The sequence below is a fragment of the Oenanthe melanoleuca genome, chromosome 2 (genome assembly GCF_029582105.1).
Source record: "Oenanthe melanoleuca isolate GR-GAL-2019-014 chromosome 2, OMel1.0, whole genome shotgun sequence".
Lineage (NCBI taxonomy): Eukaryota > Metazoa > Chordata > Aves > Passeriformes > Muscicapidae > Oenanthe > Oenanthe melanoleuca.
This window is the reverse complement of record NC_079335.1, coordinates 57,066,582-57,083,558: the sequence shown is the minus strand read 5'-3', so window position 1 is coordinate 57,083,558 and position 16,977 is coordinate 57,066,582. Positions and strand designations below refer to the sequence as shown.

Sequence of the window (16,977 nt, the reverse complement as noted above, 5' to 3'; positions counted from 1 at the left end):
TCAATTCTTGGCCTGTTCTGAAGCGCTCTACGTACATGGGTACAAGAAGGTATGTGTACAGACACACATACATCTTTGCCAGACTTGTCCAGATTTTCCCACCCTCTAAATTCAGTGAGATATTTAAAAATTCAGAGTCTGAACAGCTAGATGCAACCCCTTTCCCTACCTGAACGCTATATTGAAATATTTTGGGAAGGCAGGGTGTTATTCCCTGCAAATGTTTCCTATGGGATTTACCATAAAATGGAACTGGTGAACTACCCAGTACAAATGTCATACAGCTTGCATTTGCTTCATTAAGCTCCGTTCATAATGCACTTTTATTTTTTATTAAAACTATTAAAACTACATTAAAACCTATCATTATTTTCTTAGTTTATTTCTTCAAATTCCATAATTTCAAAGCATCCAATACCTGCACGTTAAAGTTAGAATTGCTCCTGCTGCAAGTAGCAGCTGCTTCCAAATCAAAGAGGAGTGTGTGGGCTCCTTACAGACCTCAAAATCCAGTGAATTTTAGCTGGTGTCTTGGGATGAAATGAAAAATGCAGCCAGACACCCTGGTGATGCTGCCTGCTGGGCTAACTACCCTGATCCAGCTGCTGAGGGAGCAGTGGCAGCATACAGATGGGGTGGAAATGGGGACAGGACTGCTTCTTCCAGCCACCATTTCCAATAAGTTCACCTTATCTGCAATATCTCATTGCATCTTTAAGGTGCAGACATTTGATACAGCTCTGCCTCCAGCATCCCAGAGCACCCTGCCCTGCAATGCACCTCCCTGCACCAGCCTGGCGGCATCCTTGGGGCTTGCTGATCTGTCTGAAATTAATCTCAGCAGGAAACAGATTTATACTTCTCTGTCCTGTTAGCAAGTTGAGAAAGCTCCCTGGGCAGCAAGGAATATCTTTAACTGGGGAAAGTGCCTGGACTAGGCAGGCAAGACAAAGAGGAAAACAGGGAGGTGGCAGTGGAGGAGGAAGGAACATGCTTGTTTCTTCAGCAGCAATTGGAGAAGGTCAACTGTGACACCTGACTTGGTCTGAAATCTCCATGTTTTGTTCCTGGCTTAAAGTCAGATGTAATTAGATTTGTTTTCAGAACTATTGTTGAAACACCAATGACAAATATACAGAATTTCACAGACATTTAATAAAAATGCATAATATCCTTTGGGGATTTGAGACACACTTTAAAATACTTGTGGGTTTGGTAGTGCCTAAACTATTACCCAGACAGTTTAGGACAAAGCAGTAGGATTTATGCTTGACTTTCCCCCACCACCTGCATCCCTCTTCCATGTGGGACATATCTCGGGATTGTTCCAGACATCAGTATGGCAGATCTGCAATTTTTTCTCCTAGGTGGCAGCAGTCGCTGATGAAGGTTGGCTGTGTTCAAGCCTAGATTGTACTCCTACAGAGCAATGGCTGAGCAAAACTCCTCCTTGTCCACTTATTGTCCTAGAAATTTCCAAATTACAACCCAAGCTGGTCAGAGGCAGCCTCTGAAAGCATTTTCTATCAGACTGAGAAACAAGGACTAAAATGTTTTAATTCCTAGCTGCCATCTTGGTCTTTGCTGCTAGCCACATTCCCAAGAAACAGACTGTATCACCAGTACCTTGAAAGTAAGTCTCTCAGTAAAAGGATCAGGAGAAAGAAGAAGAAAATTTGCAAAGGCAGCCTCAGCAGGTGAAGAAATGAGATGGTGGAGAAATTGAGCAAAACACACTGATGGAAGATGAGGCTAATGATAATGATTCTGCTTCTGAGACTTTGGAGATGAAAGCAATTTTGCTTTTCCTTGCATCTCCCTCCCCACTGACAGCATCTAGAAAAGAAAGCTGGAATATGTCCAGCAATATTTTTATCTTTCTTTTTCTTTTCTGTCACAGTATGCCATCTACTTAGAAGCTCGTTTTCAAGCCCTGCTCTGCCAGGTAGAGGAGAATTGCACTGATCATGTAAAAAGTGTGGATAACAGCAAGTCCCCTGCACCTGTGTCCTTCCCTTGCTGTTCTGAGAGATAAAATTCGATCATATCAATAGAGACATCTTTCTTTTTAAAGACTTGTCAAGGAAGTATTTCTCATTAAATTAGACATGATGCTAAGAATACGTATCACTGAACTGAGCTCTCTGAACAGAGACAGCGAACATCTGCACCTGGAGTGAGGAAAGGATGCCAGGATCTTCCTTGCTGCACAGAACAAACATCTGAGCCTTTGACCCTTCAGAAATCAAAGGCTGTCCAGTGGAGCTGACCACACCATAACAGGGACACAGCCACAGGCTCCAGGGAGACCACGAGAGGGCAGGGATACAATCTATCGACCCCAGCATGCTCTAGCAGCACACCCGGCCTATTTTGGCAGAGTATCCAGCGTGGCCGCTCGGGGATGCAGGACACAGGGGTGCCGGGCAGGAGCCAACCTGCACCCTGTCCTGGGGCTGGGAGAGCCAAGGGCGACCCACGCTGGGCGCTGCCTCACTGAAGGGGCATCTGAGTCGCCTCTCTCTCTCCCTCCATTAGCTCCGGGAGGGTAAAACTGGAGAAGTTACTCCAGAATAAATGACAACTTTTTATTCCTTTCCTCATTTGTCGGGAGACCGTGCTTTCACCAGAGGGACCTGTCTGTCTCCAGGCTGCCTCCCTCAAAGTACCGAGCAGCCGCCTGGATGGCGAAGGGTTCCCACAGCAGCATCCATCACCCTTCAAACTCCTTTTATTCTCGGGTGAGAAACTCGCAGAAGAGAGGCGGGGGGCGCGGGCAGCAGCCGCCAAGTGGCTGCAGGGGCCGCTTGGCACAGGGGAGCGCAGACAAAAGCCGGCGGAACTACGTGGCTTAAATTCAAAAGGGGCTCTCCGGGCTTGGCCAGGGCAGCCCCTGCCCGGGGAGGGGGCGGGAGCGGCCGGGGCCGGGGCAGCCCGGCGGGAGTGGGACGGGCGAGCGGGGGGCGCAGCGCTGCTCCCCGGCCCCGCCGCCGCCCGCAGCTGGAGCGGCCGCCCCAGCCCAGCCCGGCCCAGCCCAGCCCGGCCCGGCGCGGCGATGAGGGGCATCCCGGGCTTAAAGCGGCTGCGGCTCAAAATCTGCCGGCGATGCGCCCTGCTGCTGCTGCTCCTCTGGGCTGCCTGCTGGGTGGTGGTGAGCGCTGCGCTCTTCCTCCTGCACAGGAGCGTCTTCTCCGAGCGCTGCACGGACGAGAAAAGCCACCGGATCCTGGCCAGGCTGGTACGTGTCCCGGCGGGACGCGGGGCATCTCCCGGGGGCTGCCCGGCAGGACGAGGCGCGGCCGGTCCGTCGGGGCCGCTCCCCGGGGCGCCCTGCGCGGCTCCGGCCGCCGGAGGTGCCGCATCGCCGGCGGCCCCGGTGCGCACGGGCGGGCGGCTGCTTCCCTCCTTCCTTACCTCCCTCCTTCCCTCCCTCCCTCCTTCCCTGCCTCCCTTCCCGGGGCGAGGTCAGGTGCAGGCGGCGGGCCGGCTTCCCGGAGTGGGATGCGGGTGCGCTGCCCTCGGAAAGCCTTCCTCCGGGTGTTGGGCGTTTTTGTCCGTTTTCAGCCGAAAAGCTGTTTGTACAAAAGTCGACTTTCAGAAGTGCCAGGCAGCTTGTATCGCCTCCTTTATGGTCTGGCGAGGGTTGGAGTGTAAGACATGGTTAAAATTAAAGAAAGGATTAGCGAATATTCATCAAAATTTCCCTTAAAAATTATAGTGAACAGATTTAGGACTGTGTAGGAAACACTTTGAGAAGAGGAGCAGCGTGGGTTAATGCTTTTAGTCAAATTTTGTTTCTTAGTCAGGGTATCTGTAATGCCAGTGGTTGGGTGGGAAAGGAGGAATCCTAGTGGGAATTAACTAATCTATCACTGCAAGCAAGCAAAAACTGATCATAGATTTTTCTTAATTCTGTATAATGAAGGAAAATCAAGTGTAGGCAGCAGTCCTGACAGCGTGGTTTTAATGGCAGTGGGCTCCAGTTTCGTACCTCAGGAGCCAGATTGAAGTAGGGCTGAGCTCAGGTTTGCAGCTGAAGGATGATTCCTGCCTCATCCTTAAGTGCTTGGGAAGAACACTGAGATATGGAAGTGCAAGGAGCTGCCAAGCTCGGAGAGGTCCAGGTCCTTGCCATTGCAGCCACCAATAACCAAATGGACAGAGACTTGTTGCTGTTCTTCAGTTTGGAAAGCGTCAGGCAAGGCTACTAAAGCCCAGGGATCAGATTTCAGTCGCAAGCTTGTAAAGTTGTCTCTATCACTGAGACAGCTCGGATTCAGACCCTCTTGCAGAGGAAGAGTAGCTGAGATTGCTGTGCTTGTCTGTGAGTAGGTGAATAATCAGTAATATCTAAGGTTTGTAAGCAGCAGTTTTCCCAGGTGATGTTAGAAAGGGATTGTCTTTCTAGTGGAATAGTTAGAAAATGAGCTTGTCTTCATTGCCCCCAAAATAAGTTTTTCTGCATCTTCTGCATGAGTTTCACAGTTACGGAATGTGAAACTGATCCATGAAACAAATAACCTGGCAGCTTGAGTCTCACACCTTCTATCAAGCAAAAATCAGCTTCTAAGAAAAACTGTTTTAATAGTATTTCTCAGTAGAAGATGAGATATTTTAAAGGAGTGGGTGAAAATGTCCTTGCAGGTGGAATTTCGGAAGGTTTTATTTCCTTATTCTGAGTAAGGTATACATCTGTGCCAGTGTATACTGTACTGAAAAGGCTGAAATAGCACTGGGCAATTTGCAAGGACCAGCTTTACCTCTCAAAAAAACCCCCTTGCTCTTTCCTAATGCCAGTCTCATCTTCATTTACATTGAACACACTAAGTCATAGAAATCAATTTCTGTTCCCTCTGGAGAAATCAATTAATTTTGATGCCTTCCCAACCTGGCTCTGTATTGCATTTAAATAGAAATAGTAGCTAACAAGGCAAAACATCAGTTTTAGGGCACTGATGGTTGTACAGTGAGTTATTTAAATTTTTATAAATCCTTAGCAAGGTTTACATTAATTTAAGCTTTTACATTAATTTAAAACCAGCTTTTAAAACTTATCTTGGTAAGTGCACTGAAGACATTAAAAATTATGCAGCCCATTTTAATAAGATACAGATGAGTGAGTCTGAACCATGCTTGTGTGGGCATTTTTGTGTAGTACAGCTGCTTCTTTATAAGGCTTTTGGCTTAGTAGCACTTTCATATTTTAGTTTTAAGAATCTGGCACTTAAAGAAGAATCTGTGGCTTTCAAAGGTCAGTCACTAGGTGGATTTAAAACTGTCTCATCACAGATCTCAAAATTCAGTCATTAAGACAGAGATAGCAGTGTGGAGGACCCTTTCTGAAATATTTATTTGGGGAATTGATTCTTCCTTTTATCGGCAGGATGATGGACAATCTTGTATAGTGAGGTCTGAAGTTAGTGGAAAGCTTCCTGTGTTGGTAAATAATAAATGGTCCATCTTGTCATGTCAGGGTAGTCTGTATTACCTGGTTAAATGTTTTCAGTCCACCAAATTTGTGTTTTAATACTGTAAAATACAAGCTAGTACACTGGGGACCACAATAGTAGAAGCTATGCCAATATGATGGAAGACTGTCCTGTAAAACTTTGTCTTTGGAATGAATGTAGGGGTCAAATAATTGCTTCAAGATGAACTGCCAGTTCAGACTGTGCCTAAAAGGCTGATAGGAAATAGTTCAATCTTCTCGACTACTTCCTTGAGGGAGCCTTTTTGAAAGCCTTGCTTGCCTTTGTGACCAGCTGAGAATGCACTTCTGGAAGGCTGATCTGTGTTTCATCACTGTGAGACCATGAGCTCTTTGGTCAAGTACTCTCCCACAAATCCCAGTTGGAAAACACTGCCCAAGTTCATTGTAAGAAGAATATGATTCAGACACTAGGTTAATAATCAAATATTTATAGCTTAAACTGAAAAAAACAGCAGAAAAGTCCTAAACAGCAGCCAGGTTCAAAAAGGACCTGTCTCCTCTGTCTGTGAAATCTGAGTCTGCTTTTTCCACAACTATTTTTTCTCACTAATTCCAGTAAGAATTACATGATGCCAACACAGGAAAATAAGCTGCACCTTGACATGTTTGGCTACAGGTTATGGTCATGTGTTCTTTTAGATGCCAGAAGTCCATGAATGTGAAGCCTCTAAGAGTGAACCACAGTAAAATTGTTCACAGGGGCAAGTGTTCACCCATGTGAACCCAATTACATGACTGAGTCCTATCTTCTCTTACTTTACCAGAAGAGAATTAGATTGTGGTCTGTCAATAGAATTTTAAATGTGCTCATACTTACAATCCAAAGAAACCCCCAAAAATTCCTTCTGTTTGTAATTTTCTTTCTAAAATTGCTTAGAGTTCCAGATGGTAAGAACTGCTAACCTACTTTTGTGGAGAAAACTATATTTTCTACTTAAAAAGGTAGAGTAAAATTGTATGACATTAGTAGGAGTAGATTTTCAAAAGCAAGAACATTGATCTGCATGCTCTGAAGTCTGCAGACAGCTGAGTGAGCCTCCTCAGCCACCCTGATGTGGATGAGGATGCAAATGTGTGTGTGTTACACACATGCATGGACTCAGTGTCCAGACATTCAGGCAGGAATTTGCCTACCTGAGTCTCTTTCCTGGCACTGAATGTTTTCACTTGTGCTGTGAGAACATCAGAATATAAAGAAATTTTATGTCTCTCTGAACTGTCCTCAGTGAGCTGTTTCTGTCAACTGATCACCATTCTTGATTTTGGACTTAATCCTCCACCCATCCTCCAGTGTGTTACTTAAGGCTGGACTCTAAATGTTGCTTGGCATCAGAACATATTCCTCTGGTGTACACACCTCAGAGGCTGTCCCAAGAAAGTACATTACTTGGATGCTGTGATCACGTTCCTCGTGTAGCAGCCAGTCACAAATGAGATGGGGCTCCTGCACGTGCAAGGGGGATCTGCCAGTTTGTTTAAATGAAGGTTCAAATGCCAGAAAGCAATGGAGGTGGATGACACTGTCAAGCTGCCTCACAGATGTTTGGCTTTCTACACCACCCCCTCTATCATCCTCTCTACTGAGCGACCCAAAGCAGTCCCTACAGCTGCACTTCTGAATGACCAAAGGAATACATCAACTGTTTCCACTTTTGGAAATGATATTATGGAAATTATTCTGGCTTGAGAGAAGCACTGGTGAGGGAATCCTTGCAGTTCTTGTACTAATTTGCATTGACCACTAAATTATCAAGAAGCAGTTCCCTTGTTTCCAAGGACCAATTTCTTTCCAGCTAAAAAAAGATTAAGTATTGAAGCAATTAATATTAAAATGTCACTTCTGAAAACTACATATAAAACCTGGAGAGTCATTGTGTTCTGCAACCTTTACATACTCAAAAATTTTGAAAGTTCTTGGTCCAAAACTCATTGAACGTAGCCTAGTGATGCAGGAGGAGGTTATCACAGCTTCCTTCAGGGTATATTGTGTGCAAGGCTGAAACATGCAGAGCTGTGGAATGTTCCAGAAATCCAGCTGCATGTGGATTCTCCTGTAGTTTTAGTGTCCATGTCTGAGTTATACTGCCCTGGACCTTCCAGAGAAGTCCTGCATTACTCTATGCTTTAAACACAGCACAGCCCCGAGTGTTTAAAGTTTGTCTCACTGAACTCATGAGTAAAAAATGTCAGATTAACAGGTCATCCAGTCCCTTTCCTTGCCTCTGAAAAGCCTGTCCTTTACCATCCCCATAATCCCTTTTTTTAAGAAAAATTCCCCTAGTAATAGATCTCTAGAGACTTCTGAAAAACCATTGAATGACCCAATGGTTGAAGGTGTCTGTTTTCAGTTCCATGACTGCAGCAAACCTCTAGAGCTTAGGACCATTGCTCATTATTTGTCTTTCTTCTACATGGTCCATGGGGGTGTATGGTTCTGCTATGAATATTCTGCTCTTTCACTCCAGTGCCTTGACTACAGCAGCGGAGCCCTGACTGGAGACCTCTGTGAAGACCTGTGTGTGGCACAGAAGCTGGTGTACAAACACTGCCTTTACTATGACAGAGGTAAGAAGGTCATTCAGGCTGATTGGAGAGGCCAGCCCATCATACTGAAATCCAAAAAAGAAATCTTTTCCAGCTACCAGCACCTCAGTATGCTAGAGGAGGTGGAAACACAGGATATCCCTGAAACAGAGCTTCTGCTTATGGTAGCTTTGGAGGTCAAAAATGCCCTGGGGCTAGAACTGTCTAACAATACCATGGGGCCCCTGTGGACAAGCAAGAAGGGACCACGTTGGAAAGCACAGGTGGCCAGCATGTGGTCCTTGCTCCAGCAGGAGGAATATATCTACTTCAGTTTGCTGCAGGACTTCAGCAAACATGTGCTACGAATTATTGGCTCTTGTGGACACTTTTATGCTGTGGAGTATCTCACAGCTGGACACGCCTGGCACAAAACTCTTTTTCCCTTGGAAAACGTGATCAGTCCCTCCCTTACTGGACACAGAAGCAGGGTGAGAGCCATCATTGACATTGCACTCAGCTTTCTGGACATGGTGCAGCACTTTGATAATGATTTCTCTCACCGACTTCACCTGTGCGACATCAAACCAGAGAACTTCGCTATCAGGCATGATCTCACGGTAAGTGAGGCCCTGGGGTGGTGGTCCAGGAATTGGAGGTCAAACTCTAGTCTGAAGGTGACTGTGTAAAAATGGCACTTCCCTCCTTCTGTAGCTTTTGGCTAAGTTTTTGCAAAGCCAATGAATTTACAAGCATCAAGAGAGATTCTCTACTGCTTTTTTTTCTTGTAATGTGTACAGGCACATTTTTGGAGCACTAAATCCTGCTGCTTATTTTGAAAACTTCTTGCTTGCTTCTGTTCCATTTCACTTCTTCAAAGGCACTGGTGCAAGGTCCTTTGGAAGTAGTGAGAGATGCCTTCTAGAGGCAAGGGGATTTCAAAAGCTCTAAATGAAGCTGTAATTTGAGTCATATTTCTGGTAGTGATGCTGAAATGAAAAAAATGTATGAATTTGAACACCAAGGCTGAATTCATGGTCAGCTTATCTGGTCTGGAAACTATGCAAGGATAGCAACATGAAACTCCCTGCTACTGTCACTCTTTGACTTTCATTGTGCAGCTGAAACTCGGACCTGATAGCTATGTATATTTTCTAAGTAGTAGTGCAGATCACATTCGTTCTGTGGACAGAAGTTCCTCTGGTTTTGGCTGGAATTTTGTCTACAGATTTGGGATACCATGCAACGAATAAGTGTTTGAACTAGGCTCCCAATTTGCAGTGTCATCAGTGGAGTTTCTGCACTCTGAATGAATACAGAGCATTTTCAGGGACTTTAGTACTATTTTTAGTACTCACTGATTGTTAATGTAACACTTGTATCTTCAGAGTACTAGACAAACACTACCTAAACGTACAGCCATTAAGAGCAATTAGAAAGTTTCCCCTTCACCCTTCCCTCCCCTCCCATTGTTTACTCAGGTGCAATACAGCTGAACAGGGAACGGGTGAGGAGCTACAGCAAGAAACTAAAGCAAGCTGTACCACTATTTAGGCAAAGCAGGAATTCCTCAAGGCAGGCTTTGCCCATCTTCCTCAGTTACTCAGGGCTGTGGTTGCCTGTGACTGAGCACATGCCAGCGCATCTGTTTCACAATCTAGTGACAGGAAAATAGATTCCATTTAGGGAAAGGGAATGAATTCTGGATGTGTCTTCTCTTATGAGTCCTTTTGGTGAGGCTTGTTTTGCCAGGATCGTCCAGTGACCAATCAGTTCCAGAATGGAGCCTCTTTTTTGTCTCTTATGCTTGTTTTAAGCAATTTTTTTCACTTGCTGGTTTCTTGTATAGGATAATAAAAAACCCCACAATTGTACCACTATTCCTCATTGGAGTAATGAGACTTCTAATGCTCAAAGAAATGTGCCTGGAATGCAACAGTTTTACTTTGAGGATTATTTTCATGTAGGGGGGTTAATCTTCCAGTCTTCACATGCTCTCCTGCAGCACAGAGGGGAGCTGTCTGGTAGATCATCCAGGAGAATTTTAAGCTGCCATGGAGCCACATAAAATACAGAGTTAGTAGGAGGTTAGGGTGAATGCACTGTGTTCTGGGAGAGCTTCCTCTTTTGCCAACACTTCAGAGAAAGCTGGAAAGATTACAGCACCTTAAACATGATTTTAAATCAGGTCATGAGCCAAACTGGGTCCTTCCTGTATTTCCTTGGGTACTTTTTTCATCAACTATGATCATAGCAAAGCCCACCAAAACGTAGCTGTTTATAGGCAGTGTCACCCAGATGTGGCTTCACAGTGTCTAACTGGATGTCCACACATTTTTGTAAAAGATGAATTTCAGTGGAGCCACTGCACCCTTTGGCAGCTGCGTATTTGGGAACCAGGACTGATTTTCCTAGTGGAGCAATGGATCAAATGTGCTGGAAAAGACCTCACCTGGGAGGTCGACGAGTGACACTGGGACTGGGGAAACCCTGCACTACTCTCACTGTCTCTTCTCCAAAGAACTGAACACCAAAACCACAGAAAGCTTAGGGAAGTAAAGAACCAACAACAACAACAATTTGTATAAACATGTAACATTCCTTAGGCTACATCATCATTATAGAGCACTCCAAAATGCTTAAAAATTCTTATGTTTTTAAGATATGCCTCATCTCTGTAAGATTTTTCCCTATGGAAAAAGGAGTAGAACAAAATGAAGATTAGACCATGTTCTCTATTTTGCTTGTGGAAGGTTTATTTGGCCTGCTACCAAACCAGACATCTTTAGTTCCTGGGGCTGATCCAGTTGCTGTTCCAGTCACACAGTTCGTCTTCTCCTGTTACTTGGGAAGTCGAATCTGAAAAATTAAACTATCCTTTGAGCCCAAGTAACTCTGCTTTGCCCAGGTCCCAGACATTTTGCTCTATGAAAATGTGTGTCAGATGCTGCAAGAGAGCATCCCTGGTCCTGACTGTCAAGTGTGAAATGCAGCTGTGAGCATCCGCTGGCTGCATATCCATGGTGTCGGACACAGGCTTCCTTCCCTGTGGTCACCCACAGCTTGGCTCACATCAAGCAGCTGCCATCCCTGTACTGGATTTCTTTCTTTCCCTCTTTATTGCTGTGATTTCTTTAAGTGAAGCATTCACGGGTGGAGTGGCAGAAACAGAGACCACAACCCTTTGCTTCCAGAGAGGTCTCACTCCCAGCACAGGTAGCAGTTCTGGAAACACTTTGTGCTGTGTACACACTGCTCTGAGAGCCTCATGCCAGAGGGAGGAAAGTGACTGACCCCTTTCACTCAGGTTTTTTCTGCTGCGACCAACTTCTGGCTGGGCTCTGTTACAGGATGTATATCTGGACCATATGAACAAGAACTGTGCACAACAAATTTGTCAAACCATAGCAAAGAAGACTGAACGAAGCCAGACCCAGCTTTCAGCAAAGTCAGGGATCTCTTTCTACAGCTGAACAGGCTCAAACCCACAGAATGCAAGGACAGGTTTGCAGGAGCTGTACCAGTGCAGCTATCCTTGCACATCCCACTGCTCCTCTCCACAGTGGCAAAGTCAGGGGTCTAGTCTGAATGCTGGGTTCTAAATTATACTGTCTGGCCCATGGATAATTGTGCACCACCATGTAATTGAGAGGTTGAGGAGCCCTCTGCATATGCTGCACCAGCAAACACATCAATCTTCAGATTGGATAGTTCCACCTTAAGGCAAATCAATCCAATTGATCACAGAGATGCATATTGTTCACAAATATTTTTTCCATTCCTGGTGTCATAGGCATTGGCTGTTTCTGCTTAAAAAGTGATGTTTATAAGGTTAGTGTGGCCCAGTTGAGTGAAATAAAGCCCCTGTGATCCCAGCTCTCTGCCAGCAGATGCTCTCAAAATCAAGTAGCAAAGAATGCCTGCTCAGCCCTGTCCCAGAGGCTGCTCTGTGCCAGATCTGATGGGATGTTTTGATTCACAGGTGGTGGCCATTGATGTGGATATGGCCTTTTTTGAACCCAAAATGAGGGACATCCTGGAACAGAAGTGCACAGGAGATGAAGACTGTAATTTCTTTGATTGCTTTTCAAAATGCAATCTGAAAATCAGAAAATGTGGAGCACAGAGAGCCAATAACAACTTGCAAGTGAGTAGACACAGCTGTTTTATGCATCCATTCCTTTTAAAATCACCCTGACTATAAAATTCATGGTATGTACTAGGAGACTGTGAGATGAAGACAGCCAGGTTTTTAAACGTGTCCACATAAGTGTCAGTCCTGTTCAGAAATCTTGTCTTGAGACACACAAACAGATCTTTATATTCACTATATGTAGTGTTTATGGTTTTCTGTAGGTGTTAGCCTAGTGCCACAGACAGGAGAGCAGAGTAAGTAGGGGCAGGGGATTAGCACTTCTGTCTCCACTGATGGTAAAGTCACATCCTTGAGTTGCACCTCAAATCCTGTGCTCATTTCTGGGCCCCTGACTTCAACAAAGACATTGAGGTGCTGGAGATTGTCCAGAGAAGTGCAACAGAGCTGATGAAGGGTCTGGAACACAGGACTTGTAGGGAGTGGCTGAGGGAGCTGGAGATGTTTAGGCTGGAAAAAAGGAGGCTCAGGGACATTTTACTGCTCTCTGTAACTACCTGAAAGGAGGTTGCAGTGAGGTGGGTGTTGGCCTCCTCCCAAGTAACAAGTGGTAAGACGATATAAAATGACACCAAGTTGCACCAGGGAGGCTTTAGGTTCAATATGAGGAAAAATTCCTGAAAGAGTAGTCAAGCATTGGAACACACTGCCCAGGGAAGTGGTGGAATCACCATCCCTGTGAGTGTTCAGAAAACTTGTAGATGTGGCACTCGAGGACATGGTTTAGTGATGGACTTGGCAGTGCTGCATTGACACTTGGACTCAATGACCTTAAAAGGCTTTTCCAACCTCAGTGATTCTACGGTTCTGTGAAAGTTGAGGCTGTCTGAGGGTAAGAAGTGGTTGTGATTCTCCACTCTACAGATGTAGTGTGTAGTGGAAAGGGGTGTCCATGGAGTTCTTGGCTTTGGGATGAGGTGTCTTACAGCTCACCCAGCTTGTGTTGGTGGGAGCCACTGATACAACAGTGAGGCTGGGAGGATGTAGCTTGTCGGCCTTTTGCCTGCTTCCTCCCATCCCCTCACTTTCACCACTTGCTATGCAGAATCATAGAATTGTGTATGTTGGAAAAGACCTTTAAGATCATCAAGTCTAACCATTAACCTAGCACTGCTAAGTCCACCAACAGATCACACCTCTAGTGCCACATCTGCACATCTTTTAAATATTCCAGGGATAGTGACTCATCTGATTTCTTGGGAAGCTCATTCCAGTGCTTGACAACCATTTTGGTAAAGAATGTTATCCTATTTTCCAATCTAGACCTCCCCTGGCATAACTTGAGGCCATTTCCCCTTATGTTGCTTGTCACTCTGGAGCAGAGGCTGATCCTCACCTGGCTACAACCTCCTTTCAGGAGGGCAATAAGGTCCTCCCTCAGCATCCTCTTTCCCAGACTAAACAACCCCAGCTCCCCCAGCCACTCAGGAGATGTGTGAAGTGCAGGAGCAGCCTGAGCAGAAGGGCCACCCCTTAGCTAGAGTGTAGCCTTTGTAGATGCTCCTTTTCTACACCTCCCTCTTCAAATGGCTGAAGGCATTTTGGATTCAGATGACATTTTGCTACAGTCCCAGGGATGCAGTGGGGCATTAGTTGTAGCTTCTGAAACACAACCATCTGCTCTTTTTCCTTTCCCCAGGTAATCTGTGACAAAATATTCCGTCGCTGGTTTTCCCCAAGCCTCAGAGGACCACTGGTTTCCCTGCCCCTGCAGCTGCAGCTGCAGAAAGCCGTGCAGGAGTGTGCTCAGCCGGGGCACACGGGTGCCACGGGGCACCAGAGGACTCTGAGATCTCTCTCCGAGCTGTACCACCTGCTTCGGGTCACTCAGCGAGAACTGCAAGGGGCAGAGTAGGCACAAAAGGCAGAACTGCAAAGGCCACATCCCAGTCTCTCTGCCATCTCTCCTAAACCTGTACTTTTACAGCACAGAGATTGCTTTTCTGCTATGCAAATGAAGTTCATGGCTGCTGGTGCAGCATGCCCTGATAATATCCTGTCAAGTGTTAAATTGCTTTACATTACTTGGGTTCTGCTCTTGCTTATTTTCCTGAGCCAGCACTACTCCTCTCCATCAGCATTCAGCACAAACTTCTGAGCTGTAGTCACTGCTCAGATAGCATCAGTCTGAGTGTGATGCTCAGAGGATGCATTTACAGAAGAAAAGTGTAAGTGCAGCAAAACTCTATCAATAATTAAAAGAATGGGTGAGTGGGTGTGAAAGTGTACATGTATGGTGTTTGTTTTAGTTTCTCTGTCAAATGAGGGGTTTTTTACAGTAGAGACAGAGAATTCTGTATGAAAAAAAAAGAGGGGGATCTCAAACAGGAACATGTACTGTGACATAAGAAAAGGGTTGCTTTTGTACAAAGCAGTCCTTTCTGATGTCCCCAAATGCATTTTCTCCAGGGCATTGCATTACCTGTGCCATTGCTAACTCTTTTGCGGAAAAATTATATAAAGGTGCTTTGGACTTTTCTAGAGCAAAATAATTATACCCTTGCTGAGCTCCCATGTGGGTACTCATATTCTGCAGTGAAGAGGTATGAATAATGCTACTGGATTTTCCCATGTGAACAAGCCCTCAGGCACTTGTACATCAGAGCACTTGATAAGAAGCACTCCTTTGCCAGAGAGCAGAATTGCCCAGGAATGTCAACAATCTGTCCTTTGCACAGAACAATATCCAGACCCAGAGTTTTCTTCCACGGTATTTTTTTAATGAACAAAAGGAAAATTTTTTGGTACAAATTCATTATTTTGCAATCAGTTACATAAATAAAGATCTCAAGATTAACTTAAAAACATTAACTTTGCCTTTCAAATGTGCAGAGCTGTGGATGGAGAAACTAACATGGGTTCAGGAGATACTACAAGTGCATAGGCCCAGTACCAGCCAATGTCTCCAGGACCTGGTTTTGGCATGAGGGCATTGCAAACCCCACAAACAGGGATCCCAGCAGCCTATTCAGTTTTGAAGAATCAATGTTAAGACTGGCAATACTGGTTTGTGGATGTGAGAAGTGTAACAACACTTAATCTGCTCCTTCTTTATGTCCCTCAGCCTTATGACAGCTGTGAAGCCTGTGAGCACTAATTAGACATAAACTTTCTATTTCTCAAGTGGTTCTTTAAAGTAAAGCTAAAGACTGCCTGTGACCAGAAAAATGGGAACTGCTTACAAGACCTTGACCCCTTAAAACCTAGCTCAAATTTTCATACTGGTACTATATATATATATATATTTTCTGCAATAAGCTATCATATTTTTAAAAATCATGCAAGCCCTCAAGAAACTCAAAGCAAGAACAAGGTCAGCTGCCTTGCCTGGGGCTGGACAAGCTGCTGCTAGACTGGAACTCCAGCTTAGGAGCTCCTGACTGGTAAAGTTGCTCTCAGTCCATGCTTCTCCTTTAGCCAGCCAGGCAAAGAATGTTTCAATACTTTAAGATCACTCTTTGCAAAAGTAGGAAGGAAAAGCAGAATAAGAAGAAACACGAATTCCAGAACTAGCCTTGTTACAAAGTAAGGAAATAGATGGAGAAAATAATTAAGGACAGAATCAGACTGTGGCAAAGGAGTGGGGATTGGTAAAGTATCAGTTAAAGAGAGCACAAGGAAAGAGAGATGAAGGAAAAATTTTTAAAAAAAATGAAGTAAAAATATGTCAGCCTTTGTAGAAAAGCTTTCTTGATTTGTGATGCAAGATTCAATAAAGTGACATTTAGTCTGAGGAAGAAGAGACTGAAGATAAACATGATAAATCTCTTTAAAAAAATTAAGAGGTTGATAAAAAGAGAGTAGGAGAAAACTGCCCTGTCCAGATTTCCTTGGTGGATATGGCTAGCAGTGAGATTAAACTGTAGCAAGGAAGAAAACAGGTAAGATAATTGCTACAGACTTTCTGAAGAAAGGAACAGTGAAGGTACCACACCAAAAACAACAAAAAAAAATCATCTGGGAAAGCTTCAGACTTCATAAATTGTGTTTTTTAACTACAGGCAAGAGTGAGTGCCTGTCAGGAATTATGTACATGAAGTCAGTGATGCTGCCTTGAGGTAACCTTTTATCTCCAAGTCATGTGATTCTGTTATCACTAGTTAGCATTTGTGCTCTTGTGACTCCCTCACAACAAATCCCTTCTTCTGAGACTCAAGAATACATATCTCTCCCTTTATCTATGCAAATCTGTGGGTTCCCCCATGAAGGGAAGGCACAGAGATCTCCAATGATCTCACAATTCCATGTGCAAATGACCCTACAGAACCTGCTGGTGTGATCCTGTCTCCCCCATACAACCTCCCTACTGATGGCACTGGTCCTTGCTAGGTCAGGAGGGACTCAATATATATCCCAGATATATTTTTGCTGGGGATATATTCTGCTGGGGAACCTGAAGATACTATATATCATTGTGTTCCTATTTCCCTGGTCCCGTTCTTTCCTCCTTCCCAAGCTCACAGGGTACCTTCAGGGAAAAGCAGGCACCATATAGACCCTCAGTGCTTTGCAACAGAGTCATGCTCCCCCCATGGCAAGGCTCCCCTTCCCATTTCCAGGTTTTTCCATTTCAGACAGGATAAATTTCTGTTGGGTGGGATATTCCACTTTTAAAACCAATGGAAAAAACATAGTGAAATGAACACTGGTGGCAGCCAAATGCTAGTGGAATGTGACTCTGCTCAGAAGATCCTTTTTCCTTGGCAGGATATAGGAAGGCAAGCTGCCTTTGACAGATTTCTCCAACCCCCTCAGGGCCTGGCTGCAGCCACCTCCACCTGGCAGGGACCTCCTTCCCCCACACCACACT

At 44.9% G+C, this 16,977-nt stretch overlaps 1 protein-coding gene across 1 annotated transcript; it reads left to right on the top strand.

Moving 5' to 3' along the window:
* The first annotated feature begins 2,995 nt into the window (after window positions 1-2,995).
* Window positions 2,996-15,914, top strand: DIPK1C (divergent protein kinase domain 1C). The gene is made up of 4 exons (XM_056484459.1): window positions 2,996-3,238; window positions 7,957-8,634; window positions 11,997-12,161; window positions 13,807-15,914. The coding sequence occupies exons 1-4, from the start codon at window positions 3,056-3,058 to the stop codon at window positions 14,020-14,022; spliced, it is 1,242 nt and encodes a 413-aa protein (XP_056340434.1). The 5' UTR covers window positions 2,996-3,055; the 3' UTR covers window positions 14,023-15,914.
* Window positions 15,915-16,977: the final 1,063 nt, after the last annotated feature.

What these genes read in the sequence shown, in the direction of transcription:
- DIPK1C (XM_056484459.1), top strand. Translation starts at nt 3,056, where the DNA reads ATGAGGGGCATCCCGGGCTTAAAGCGGCTGCGGCTCAAAATCTGCCGG. An exon ending in CTATCAGGCATGATCTCACG is followed by an intron (nt 8,635 to 11,996) that starts GTAAGTGAGGCC and finishes TTTGATTCACAG; the next exon opens with GTGGTGGCCATTGATGTGGA. An exon ending in GAGCCAATAACAACTTGCAA is followed by an intron (nt 12,162 to 13,806) that starts GTGAGTAGACAC and finishes TCCTTTCCCCAG; the next exon opens with GTAATCTGTGACAAAATATT.